Raw genomic sequence first — 13,271 nt, 5'->3', positions numbered from 1 at the left:
CACTGGTCCAGTATATTGATGATATTATGCTAATTGGACCTAGTGAGCAAGAAATAGCAACTAGTCTAGACATATTGGTAATACATTTGTGTGTCAGAGGGAGGGAAATAAACGAGACAAAAGTTCAAGGGCCTTTCACCTCGGTGAAATTTCTAGGGATCCAGTGACGTGGGGCACGTTGCAATATGTCTACTAAGGGGAAGGATAAGTTGTTACTTCTGTCCCTCCTGCAACCAAATGAAAGGCTCAATGCCTCGTGGGCCTCTTTAGATTTTGGAGGCAATATATTCCTCATTTGAAGGCGCTACTCAGGCCTGTTTACTGAGTAATCGCAAAAGCTGTTAGTTTGAGTGGGTCCCAGAACCAGAGAAGGCTCTGAAACAGATCCAGGCTGTCATTCAACTGCTCTGATATGTGGGACATATAATCCAGCAGATTTTATGGTATTTGAAGTGTTAGTGGCAGATGGGGATGTTGTGTGGAGCTTTTGCCAGGCCACTATACTGAATCACAGTGCAGACCCATAGGATTTTGGAGCAAAGCTCTGACATCCTCTGCATATAACTACTCCTCTTTTAAGAAACAGTGTTTGGCTTGCTACTGGGCCTTAATAGAGACGGAAGACTTCACCACACACCACTAAATTACCATGCAGCCTGAGCTTCCTATCATGAACTGAGTGTTATCTGACCCATCGAGCCATAGTTTAGACGGGCACAGCAACACTCCTGCCTATGAATTTTGGACTTGCCCAGTTCCACAACTGTATAGGCCAATTCCTTTCAATAAGTCTGTCTGTCTATCTATCTCTATTACTAGTTCTCTTTTTCTTGTGGAACCTTGACTCAAACAAGCTCCTATGTATTGTATTTACTCCTGGCTTCTCCATAATGTCCTTACGAACAAAACAAAATCTTAAACTGTTTAAAGGGACCCCATCTTCATTTTGTGTGTTCTTAACAAGCAGGATACTGAAAATGTTTTTATTCTGTTTTGTTTTTGGTGAGAAAAACAGACTCTTTTTAGAAGGGCTAATTCTGTCTTAAATCTTTCTTATTTTTTGATTGAGCATAGAGTAGACCCGTGGAAATGGAAATGCTTCTGTTTTTTTGTTTGTTTGTTTGCTTTGTTTTAGTTTCAAATAAAACTCTTTAATTATTTGTTTAATAATCATTAAAAACAAATGGAATTATATCTGATCTGAAAAATCAAGCAAAATATAAATAGAATGAGAAATTTGCCTAAGCAATTTTGTGTTACACAAACTGATTATGTCAATGGACTGATAAAAAATAAACTCTGGGATTAAAATCCAAGCCTGTCTTTTTATTAGATTTTCAGTGACTTTTATGCTCTGGGTCTTAAGGAAATTCCTGTTACTTTGTTTTTGAATTGTAACAGAATGCTTTTATCTCTTCTTGAGTCTCTCAGATTTTCTTTGTGCCGAAATTCACAGAGAGTGGGGGGTGGAGGGAGAAATACACCTCAAATGGATACAGGTAGAAATTCTGTTTAGGTCACACTGACACTCCATTGTTATCTATTAGAATCTCCTAAGGAGATTAAATCAATTCCAAGTATAAATATAGCTTACTTAAACACAGGAGTGTCACACACACACACACATACCTAATGAATGGGGCACATGTTAAGATGTGCCAAATGGGTCTCTTCCAACACTAGTAATACTTGATGTTCTCTTAGCACAAGAGTTTTGTGTCTAATTTCTCTTCTAAATGTATGGCCGCTACACAGTAGACTCTTGGTGGCCCATAAAATCAAGGTATACCTTTTGCCTTGTGATCATTTTAATTATGTAAGAATAATAATAGTTAATATTTACTCAGTGCTATATGTCAGGGACTCTTCTCAATGCTTCACATAGATTATCTCATTTACTGCATTCAACAACTGTATGATTAGGAACTATTATTATCTTAATTTTACAAGTGATGAAACTGAGGAAGAAAGAATCTAATTTTCTCCAGTTAGCATAGCTAGTGATGGTGTGGCCAGGAGAGAATCCAGGTCGTCTGCCTCCAGAACTTGCAGCTTTAACCATTATGTACACTATGTACCAACACAAGCCAAGGGGTATTTATAGAACATCAGTGTGTCAACGCCTATTTTGAATTCTTTAAAATAAAGCTGAAGACGGAAGTTTTAACAGTAATCTGTGGAGAAGAGCAATGCTATAGTCTAACTACCATTATGCCATTTATGGAATCCCAGGGTGGTGCATACTGTTAACACACTTGGCTATTAACTGAAAGGTTGGAGGTTCAAGGCCACCCAGAGGAGCCTCAGAAGAAAGGCCCAGAGATCTATTGTAAACAACTGGACAGCAACTGATTGGTATGTCATTAATATTCTTTTCTTTTTTTTGGGTGGGGGTTAATTAGTGAGAATTAAACATGCACATTATTATTTTACTAATTAGTCTGATTATGTTGTACACTTATCATAGTAAGAATTCTACATATTTGGCACTTCATTCTTAGAGTTTCATCCAAAAGTATATAATCAAGGGCAACTTCTGATATCTTTTCTTAAAAACAATAAAAAATAAATAAGCAAAATAAAAAATCCACTCCACCCCTAGCTCAAATCCCTAAGAATGAGGATTGTGCAATATTGACAGATATCATAAGCTCTAATACAAGGCCGGCCAAGGAAAATTGGGATGGATTTATGGAATTCCCCTTTTATGGGGTCTTGGCATTCTTCTAGTGGTACAAAAGAAAGGCAAAGGGGTGGGTGGGATGATTTGTCATAACATCTGTAACCTTAAAAAAATAGGAAGATAGTATGATAAAGTACCTTATAATGGCATGTTAAAATAATAAGCCATCGTCCAATAGTCCTTGATAGTTCATATTTTATAGTCCATCAATCCAATATATTAATCTTTTTCATCTATGATTAAAATAGAAGACTAAATATTTATGAGAAAAAAGTTCTATCTGTATTCAGTTATTACAATTTTAGTTTATACAGAGTTAAGGGTGTAGAAAATGTCAGTACTATTTGGGAAAGTAAATTTTATGGCTTCAGATTTAAAACAAACTGTGATAATTCTATTAGTAATTCAAAAATAATAATATGTTTGGTGAAATATGCTACTGCAGTACTAACCATAACACACAAAGACTTGCCTTATTAATTTTAGTAATATTATGGGCAAGCAGGTTTTACAGGAGCCTGTAGGGTCATCTTTCAAGTAGACAAAATAATTCTTAGGAAATCCTGCTTTTGAGTTAGATTTTTTTTTTTTTTTTCTGTCATAGCACTTTTCCCCAACTACTAGAGAGTACACTGATCATACCCAGGGGTACTTACTACAAGGGAGGAGGAGAGAAGAGACTAAAATCTGAATTTAGTTCTCCAATTGAAAGCGACATTGCTGCAATCTGACAACACATTTTTGTTGTCTGTATAGCTTTCCTTTCTCCTTATACATTTTCTCTCCTCCCCAACACACACACTGTAAGGCCTTCTGCAAGTGAATCCACAATTATTATGAGGCTGTGTGGGACAGATGATCATAAATAGCTGTTTTCTTTAGGAATTTTCAAGTATCACTGATGAGAATGAAAATTAATACAAGCTTTCCGGAAAATAAGTTTGCATAACCTTTGATTCAGCAATATTACCTATGAGAACTTATTCTAACGAATTAATCATGGATGTGTATAAAATTTAATCACATGGCAATACGACAAGGGAGGCTGGGAAATGTAGTCTTTAGCTTAAATTCTTGTGTAAGAAAAAAAGTTATTAGATTGCAACTAGCAGTCTCTGCCACAGAGATACTAAGTGTATTGCTCAAGAGTCCATGAATACCAAGCAATGAAGATGTTATTTGAATGTAGGCATCGTCATTTCAGAATCAATGTCCTCAAACTCCACGCTATTAAACTTCCTCTCAAGTATGGGAGTTAAGTCAAATGGGCATGATGATACAGACAGGCATACACCTCACGTAGATGCCTAACAAGCATTTACGGCAATGTTTCTCAACCTTCCTTAGCCCGTGCCCTTTTTAGTAAGTATTACATTATCATTCTCTTCTCTTTCCCTATCTTTTACTCACAAAAACACTCACCAGATTCTGATATGTTGCTCCTTCCAACACACTATCTATCCTCTCCTATGTATTACACCCAATCCACCTTTCTTGTCCCTGCTTTTTGATACTGGAGCTGGACCCTGTAAACATTTCTCCTTTTCCGGCAGGCCCAATGTAAGCCTTGTCAATAGAGGGCCCTGGAGAAGTACTATAGGAGGAAGGAGATTCTCTTCCTGCTCCAGTGCTTTTCTTCTTGTTTCTATGGCATGGCTGATACCTTTCTTGCCAGCAGAGAACTTTCTTGCCAGAAGGTGGCTTCTTTGCCAGCGATGAGCATAAGATCCAGTGGTATACACCCGCCAGTGAGTTTCAGCTGCACTCAAGCGAGTGAATTCCCATCAAGTGGCTTCCTGCTCATCATCTCTGGCATAGGACACGTAAGTGAACTTTCTCATCATCCAGTGGGCAATAGCCATACCCTTTCCAACAAAGTGTGAATCTAAGCCTTGGGTGAGGAATGGTGGTAATGATGAGGTTCTTCCAATTTTTTTCCTTCTTTGGTGCTCTCCCTCAGCCTAAGAAGTGTGACTGCTCTCTCCATCTTCTATTCCTGTATTCTTTAGAGTTCTCTATTTCTCTTCATAGCTAATCTCCTTTTTCTAGTTAGTAATTCCTTGTATTAATTTTTTCCTTTTCAGTTTACTGTGAGATGTCTGTCTCCTAATTGAACCTTTATTGATACATACACAAAATAAATATATAATCTGAAAAATCGGTATCACCTAAATTATGGTGATATGAAAATACAGTCATATGAAGGCATGTTTAATTAGGAAAACACAGTCTTTTGAGTGAGCCAAACTTGAGCTTGAGTGTTTACACTGTTACTTTCTAGCTACATGACATTGGGAACGTCTCTAAATATTTCTTACCTTCGGTTTCCTAAAGAAGCCCTGGTGGTGCAGTGGTTATGTGCTTGGCTGCTAATTGAAACTTTGGTGGTTCAAATCCACCCGCTGCTCCATGGGAGAAAGATATGGCAGTCTGCTTTCATAAAGATTACAGCCTTGAAAACCCTATGGGGCAGTTTTACTCTGTCCTGTAGGGTCACTATGAGTCAGAATTAACTCAATGGCAATGGCTTTGGTTTTTAATTTTAGTGATTATCATGTGACATTTTTATGAAGATTAAGATTAAGTAGCATATGTAAAGTAGTTGGCACAAAGTTGGTACTAAATAAATATTATAAATAATAATTCATTATAATGATTTTTTCAGTACCTGTGATTATCACTGTATTTACTTGTCATATTCAAGTGATTGTGTTCCTCCGTATACTCACTGTAGTCCTGTGTGTATTTATCTCTAAACAAAGGATCAGAAGGAATTTGATAATTTGAAAATAGCTGAATATAACTTTTCTTAAAAGTAACCAGTATTTAACACATATATCAAATTCCTTCTGATCCTTCTTTTGGGAGACTCTATGACCCCACATTTTTCACATTTTCACAAAATTTCTATTTTCCATTTTTCTTTGATCCCTCCCCCCATTCTCTCTCTCTCATGAAACTAGAGATCCCTAGACCTTATTTTTCAAACTTTTAAGAATAACTACTTCCTGATTCTTGTATGCAAACAGACTCTGGTTAAAACATTTCTTTTATATTAACTTTAAATTATTAATTTATTTACAATGTGTGGTATTATATGTCTATTAGACCTTCCTATGCAGTCATTTTACAATATCAACCATGTCAATTTTACAATGTCAAAATCTGAAAGAAGGATTTGTGTTATTTGTATTTATCCTATAAGCCATTTGTCACTATTTACCTATTTATTTCTTGGATAGATAGACAGACAGACAGATAGACAGATAGACAGACAGCTGCCGTCCAGTTAACTCCAACTCATGGTGATCCTGTGTACAACAGAATGAAACACTGCCCCTTCCTGAGTCATCCTCACCATCGTGGCATGCTCAAGTCTATCCTTGCAGTTATTGTGCAAATCCATCTCACCGAAGGTCTCCCTCGCCCTTGTTGGCCCTCTGCTTCACCAAACATGATGTCCTCCTTCAGGGAGTGATCCCTCCTGATGATGTGTCCAAAGCAAACAAGTCAGACAATGTTCTGTTGTGATCCATAAGATTTCCACTGGCTAATTTTCAGAAATAGATTGCCAGGTCATTTTTCCTAGTCTATCTTATTCTAAAAGCTCTGCTGAAACCTGTTTACCATGGGTGACCCTGTGGTATTTAAAATACTGGTGGCATATTTTTCAGCAACACAGCAACATACAAGCCACCACACAAGCCATCACAACAAACTGACAGATGAGTGGTAGATTTGAGGGATAGTGATTGTTTAATAATTATTAGCATAAAACACCTCATTTTTTTCTATTCTAAAATAGTCCCATCAACCATGTTTTTACATACTTCCCTACTAGTAGAATAATTTGAAGTAAAGGCTCTAACATCTATATAATTTCCCATTTAAATGGGAGATAATGTTATAAATAAATGTTATGGTGAAGAACATGGATCTTGTGGTCAGTTAATCTGTATACAAATTTAACTCCACTTTCTAATGGCTGTGTGACTATATTAGTCAGAAACCTTTGAGTTACAAGTGGTGGAAAATGTACTCAATCTGTCCTGAACAAACAAATCAAAGAGGACTTTATTGCCTCTTATAACTGGGAAAGTAAAGGTTCAATCAGAATTTAGTCATAGGCAGATCAGGGGACTTAGATGGGGTTTTCAGTCCTCTCTTCCCCTTCTCTCACTACTTCTCAATTCTTTATCTCTTTATGCATTGGATATGTGCTCACCTAACTTCTGATGTGCTTTCTCTCAGGGGTAAGAAAATGATGGCCATTTCCTACACCTGCCATTTCCTAAACTTTCAAAAAAATCATAGCAGAGGACTCTGATTGAGTCAGCTTGGCTCTCAAGCACACCCCTAAGCCTATCATTTTCGTCAGGAGAAATTAAGAAATTCTGACTAGCCCACTGCGACCAGAGGGGCAGATACACTGGCTAGAAATCCTGCCAGAATCACCTGATAGATGTGGACCTTTTTTTCTATCAGCCTGAGTTTTCTTATCTACAAAATATGAAATCACCCTCCCCAACAGGGTAGTAACAAAGATTAAATGATATTATGTTTGTAAAGAACATAGTATAGGACCTGAGAAATAAGTGATAGCTATTAAAATTTTTTATAATGATAAAAATAAAAATGAAGGTTATATAGTAGAAACTGAACCAACCTTCCTGTCTTGATCTGTAATTGTATTTTTCTCTTGTCTTGTAACAAACCTGCACATCTCCTTCACCACCACCAAGGATATTGCAAAGGCAAAGAGCAGGGACCCATGACTTTTATTTCTCATGTTTCCATGCAAACAACTATCACAGGGAAAAGAAGGAAACTAACATATATGAAACAATATGCATTTTGCTAGAGACGTGCATTTTGCATGTGATCTATTTTATGCATCAAATATAGCAACTTACTCAGAGCAACTACTTGATAGCTATTTGATTAAGGAGTTCAACAAATACAAACTGATTGATGTTACACATCTGGCATAACATCTTAAAAGTTTGGTTCAAGACAAAACAGAGGGGTTCTATTGTATTATAAGTAATAGCAACTCTTTGATATTCCACCTTTAAAAATACACTTTCATAAGGGCTCTTTAAACTCTTTTGAAAAAAAAAAAAAAAAACCGTTCTAATAGAAAGCACAATCTGAGCCATTTGGAATTTTAAGTTCCGGAGTCTTAAAGCTACCGTTAATTACAGTTGCAAAGGGTACACTCCATTTAGAAATATACTGCCTTTGCATGGGAATTAACAGTCTGAAATCAATTAGATTGTACAAAGTAAGTTGGTTTGTTGAATTGGAAAATTTCAAACTCACTGATACTGTGACATAGTTGTGTATACACTTTTGGCGGACTTTTTACCCTTATCTTTGGGAAATACTTTGGTTTAGCCCATCAGCACTTCTGACTTTTTTTTTTTTTAGAGGGGGGTCCTTTCACACTTTTTTCTCTTTTAACACTGAGGAATTGTCCGGAGCTTGGGGAGCCCAGAAAGCCAAAGATATTTTCAGACAGAAACAGCTAAGATGCAACTGAACTTAAACCCATGCATAATATTAGTTCCAAATATTGGAGAGAAAATTCTGAATTCAGAAGTGATGACTAAGCTTTCACCCAGACAACCCTAGGCAGATGATATAGTGGTAAAAAGGCACCTAAGATTCCTTCCTAAGGAATAACACCAGGACTATACTTCATAACGAGGCTAAATTGATTCACTGGGGGAAACAATTATCCCCTATTGCTTTCTTCTGTAGTTCCATTTTTTTCTTGTAACTTGTAACACCTGTACCCATTGTCACTGAGTTGATTTCAACTCAGTGATCCTATAGGACACAGCAGAATTGCCTCATAGGGTTTTCAAGGCTGTAAATCTTTACAGAAGCAGACTAACACATCTTTCTCCTGCAGAGTGGCTTGTGGGTTTGAACCACTGACCTTTTGGTTAGCAGCTGAGTGCTTAACCACTGTGCCACCAGGGCTCCTGTAACAGCTTTATTGAGATATAATTCACATACCATACAACTCATCCATTTAAAGCGTGCAATTCAATGTTTTTTTGTATATTCACAAAGCTGTGCAACCACCATCACACCTTGCATTACTGAGATTCACAAATGCTGCATGTTAAGTTCACTCTACCCTTTCAGTGCAACATATCCTGAAACTCTAAGGGAAATGAAAGAGAGACTAGGGGAGGGGAGAAGAACTTACAACAGGAAGGTTGGTGAAACAAACTATAGTCTCTTGACTATTCTTGAGGTCATAATTGATATTCATAATTTCCCTCCTCTACCACCCACCCCAAATTCGCCTCTCCCTTGGCCAAACTGCTTCTAGTCTAGGATCATTGCCTGGTACAATGACCCAGACTTTTATCCTTGAAGGTCTGAGACCCTGGTTACTTTTCTTTGTCAAGATGTTGCTGCTGCAATTGCTCTCTGGGTTATCACTGGGCATGCAAGCTTCAAGAGGCAACCAGTGAATTCCAGGAGTCCAGACATTCTACTCCCTGCTCCATTATGTAGCAACAATCCTATCTCATCAGGAGGATTAGGATGAATTATTCCCGACTAGAAGATGTGGGGAGCCCTGGTGGTGTAGTGGTTAACTGCTCGGCTACTAATCAAAAGGTCAGCAATTCGAATCCACCAGCTGCTCCTTGGAAGCTCTATGGGGCAGGTTCTACTCTGGCAGATGGGGTCACTATGAGTCAGAATGGACTCGATGGCAATGGGTTTGGTTTTTCATTTTGTAAGATGTGGAGCTATAAGATGTGGACTATAAGTTGAGGAGCCCTGGTAGCACAGTGGTTAAAGTGCTTGACTGCTAACCGAAAGGGCGGGAGTTCGAACCCACCAGCCACTCCACTCTGTAAAAATTTACAGCCTTGGAAACCCTATGGGGTTGCTATGAGTCAGAATGGACTTGGCGGTAGTGAGTTTTTAGGGTTATTTTTGATATAGTAACTGCCTTCTCTGACTGCTAGTCTATAAACATGAGGAGCCAGAAATGTCCAGGCAGCAAAAGAAGTTTTAGGGTTAGTGAGACTTTTATTTTGTCGCCTGGTAGAAGTATTTTTCCCTCCCCACTTTGGGAATCAACGCCACCAACCCTGTAGAACCTGAAGTTGGAGCAAGAAGCAGTTCACTTTTTTAGTGGATCATTAAAAGTGATGTGAGAGGGTTCACTCTTACATCTACCCTTTGGTTACAGAGTATAAGGAGCAGCATAGACATGAGACAAGGAAGTATAAACAGGGGGAAGACAGATGTCACGTGAAGATCACCAAAGAAAAGAAGAACGCTGGGGCTACAGGAGCTGAGACAAGGATCTTCCCCCAGAGCCTTCCCCTATGGCCACTGTCTTGAATTTAGACTTCTAGCCCTTTAAACTGTAAGAAAATAAACTTCTCTTCTTTAAAGCCACCAGCTGTGGTATTTCTATTATAGCAGCACTAGGAAACGAAAACAGGAAGTGAGAAAAGGAAGCCACTAAAAGGCAAATTAAATGAGAAGGTTATCCCTATAGGAATCTGGGGCTTAACTGCTCTGAGGACCTCTGAGAGACTGCACTGAGCGTGCCTCAGATGGAAAAATAATGCCATTTAAAAACAGTAGCTATATGAAGGCATATTCCTCTGATTAACTAAAAAAGGTATATATGCTGCTTACTTTCTTGGTCTCAAAATTGGTATGAACAGTAAGTGCAGATGGAATAGACTAATCTGAGCTTTAATAGTGTCCAGCAGTTCCTTGAAGTGCACATTTCTCATCTTGTCTTTAAAATAAGGTTTTAGAAATGCATTCTGAGAAGCTTGGTTACACAGTCAAAAAGAAGTCCACGATGCTAAAAAAAACTTCAAATGCTTTCAGAAACAGGGAAACAGCATCTTGTAATGTTTTATTTTTCACTTGTGAAAATATATATAATATATATTACAAGTACAGAAAAGCCCCACAGCTTGAGTCAGAGGAAGCTGACAGAAGGGCACATACAGGGGGCAGGCATTTCCACACAGTTTTCAGTTAAGCCAACATTCATTCAGGGCACACAAGTGACAATGAAGGCCACAAAAACACAGGGAGGCTGTGCACACGACTCTGAAGAGCTAAATCAGAGACAGGTCTTGGGGCTGTCCAGAATAGAGGTCATCTCTGGAGTAAATGCCGTTTTCACTGACAGATCATCAGAGAACATATGGAAATCTAGGCAAAACTACCAGGGTCACAGCAAAAGCTAATCCTTAACTTGACAGCAAGCCTGCTCTTCTCTCGTTTTCTGTTTGAGATCTGAGGTCTTTCTAGATTTAAAGAAACAAACACAAAGACTGGTTCTGGCCCTGCAGAATTTTGGTCAGCTACGAGACAGAATGTTGTAACTGATTAAATATTTTAAAAGCTTGTAAACACTGTGATGATGGTGGGGGAAAAAACGTCAAAAATATTTTCTATTTCTCTCTTATAGGAAAGACACAGGCTGAGATCTTTGGCATGCCACATATGTATCCCTCTCCTGATATTTACCTGAAATGGTAAAAATTAAGGCACAATGGATGGGGTGATGTGGTTATTTTCATCATTTACCAAGAAAGGAGGCCACTAGGATTTGGCACAGCTAGAGCAGCTGACAACCCTGGATGAGGTGAGATGGGGCTTCACGATGTCCGGCTCAGTAGACTCCAGGAAGTCACACTCATTTGCCAGTATGTGTTTCACCAGACATCTGGAGGCTTCATCGATGTTTATATTTTCCTAAGGGGGGGTAAAAAAAAAAACAAAAAAAAAAAACATCTTTTCTTATTCGGTATTCTAAAATAACTCTGGAGCAGAGACCTATGTGTGATAGAAGGGCAGTATTTTTTTGGCAATTCATTTAAATATCCTTTCCTATACCCAAACAGAGCCCTGGTGGTGCAGTGGTTAAGAGCTTGGCTGCTAACCAAAAGGTCAGTAGTTCAAATCCACCAGCCTCTCCCTGGAAACCCTATGGGGCAGTTCTACTCTGTCCTATAGGGTCACTGTGAGTCAGAATCAACTAGATGGCAACTTTTTTTTTAATACTCTGAACATGCACCTTCTTTCTATCTCCCTCACTCTCATTTATTCCCTTCAAAGAATTCCACCTTTTAGGCCTTCACAAATGTAAAAAGATTTCTTTTGTTTTGTCATATAGGAGGAATACTGTTTGCTGGACTCACTTCTGGTTGTTGTCAGGTGCCGTCAAGTCAATTTCGACTCATAGTGACCCTCTATGACAGAGTAGAACATCCCCATAGGGCTTCCTAGGCTGAATCTTTACAGAAGCAGATCACCAGGTCTTTCTCCTGCAGAGCCACTGGGTGTGCTCAAATCATCAGCCTCTGATTTACCAGCTGAGTGCTTAACCACTGCATCACGAGGGCTCCTTTGGATTCACTTAGTAGGCTGAATTTAAGTTAGACATCAATTTTCTTATTTTCACCTACTCTTACACTATAGCATAATACTGCATAATAAATATAACTTAGGTACATAAAATATTTTAAAAGCTTGTAAACACTGTGCTGATGGTACCACATACTATTTTTGCAATCTTGGTATGAAATAGAAATAAGAAATCTCTTACAGTGGTTGTTGGTGCTTTCACATATATTTCTGGCTCTCTCACAGTCAAATGGTAGGAGTACACTGTTTGACCTCTTTGGACATGTGACTTTCATTGGCCAATAAAATGTGAGAAGTAATGCGTGTCACGTTCATATAAAAGCAATGAGCCAGTGCTCAGTTCACTCTGTTCTTTTCTCCCTGCTTCTGTAGTCATGGAGATGGAACTTCCCTTGGCCTGGGTCCATAAGTGAGGATCAAATAGAGCCAAGTACCTCAGTCGGCACGTGATAATCGTGCAGCACGAGTTAGAATTAAGCCTTTGTTGTTTAAGTCACTGAGATTTGGGCAGTGTTTACTACTGTGGCAAAACCTAGATAATCCAGATAGATTCTATCTCTTTAAGAAGGGAAAGTATAAAATCATAAATATGAAACTAGTTTCAAGAAAAAAATAAGCTTTAATTTGGGGAAAATATGGAGCAAGCATTTGGACCTAAAACATATTGTTTACTCAGTTACTACAGATTTAATTGTCTTTTTGTTTCTGCTAGTCAGAAATCTGAGAAATACTGAATATTTACTACCAATGTGCTAAACAAAGAATCTATTTGCTGAGGTAAGATGAGGTAAAGAGAAGATGACCGGTAATGTTAAACTTGACTGTTTTTAGTCACAATTTGCAGAACCTTCCTAATGTTTCCTCATAATTAATGTAAAGAGATACAGACTGACTTGTTAAATTGTTTAACTATAATATCTTGTTTTCCAAGCTCAAGTGTAAACTACTCATCGCTGGTTTTTGTATGTTTTGTCAAGGTTGTTGACATATTTTGAGATCATGAAGTCATACTACAAGGCAAATTTAAGAGGTAGGAATGGCTTCCAAATTGCATCTCTGGCTAATGACATTTGATGTAAATATTCATTACCAAGCTCCCCACCCTTCACACCCCACCCTGAGTTTGCCTGCTAAGAAAGCTTAAGATAACTTTTGC

General features: G+C 38.2%; 1 protein-coding gene across 3 annotated transcripts in view; it reads right to left on the bottom strand.

Annotated features, from left to right (window-relative positions):
* The window catches only part of RAB38 (RAB38, member RAS oncogene family), a 157,342-nt gene that overhangs the window by 51,957 nt on the left and 92,114 nt on the right, over positions 1 to 13,271 (bottom strand). Inside the window, exons 3-4 of one of the 3 annotated variants that reach the window (XR_002825490.1) lie at positions 11,216 to 11,443; positions 5,704 to 6,167 (exon numbers count right to left, since the gene is read on the bottom strand). Coding sequence is in view for 2 of the 3 variants with exons in the window: in XM_023739808.1 (XP_023595576.1) it covers positions 11,291 to 11,443 (153 nt within the window). In the remaining variant the exon portion in view is untranslated. Of the gene's footprint in view, positions 1 to 5,703; positions 6,168 to 10,120; positions 11,444 to 13,271 lie in introns of those variants that run through there. The other 2 variants (XM_023739808.1, XM_004385532.3) reach the window with 2 other exon arrangements.

This window comes from Trichechus manatus, unplaced genomic scaffold, assembly GCF_000243295.1.
Source record: "Trichechus manatus latirostris isolate Lorelei unplaced genomic scaffold, TriManLat1.0 scaffold00140, whole genome shotgun sequence".
In the NCBI taxonomy this organism is placed as follows: Eukaryota; Metazoa; Chordata; class Mammalia; order Sirenia; family Trichechidae; genus Trichechus; species Trichechus manatus.
This window is presented reverse-complemented; position numbering and strand designations above follow the sequence as displayed.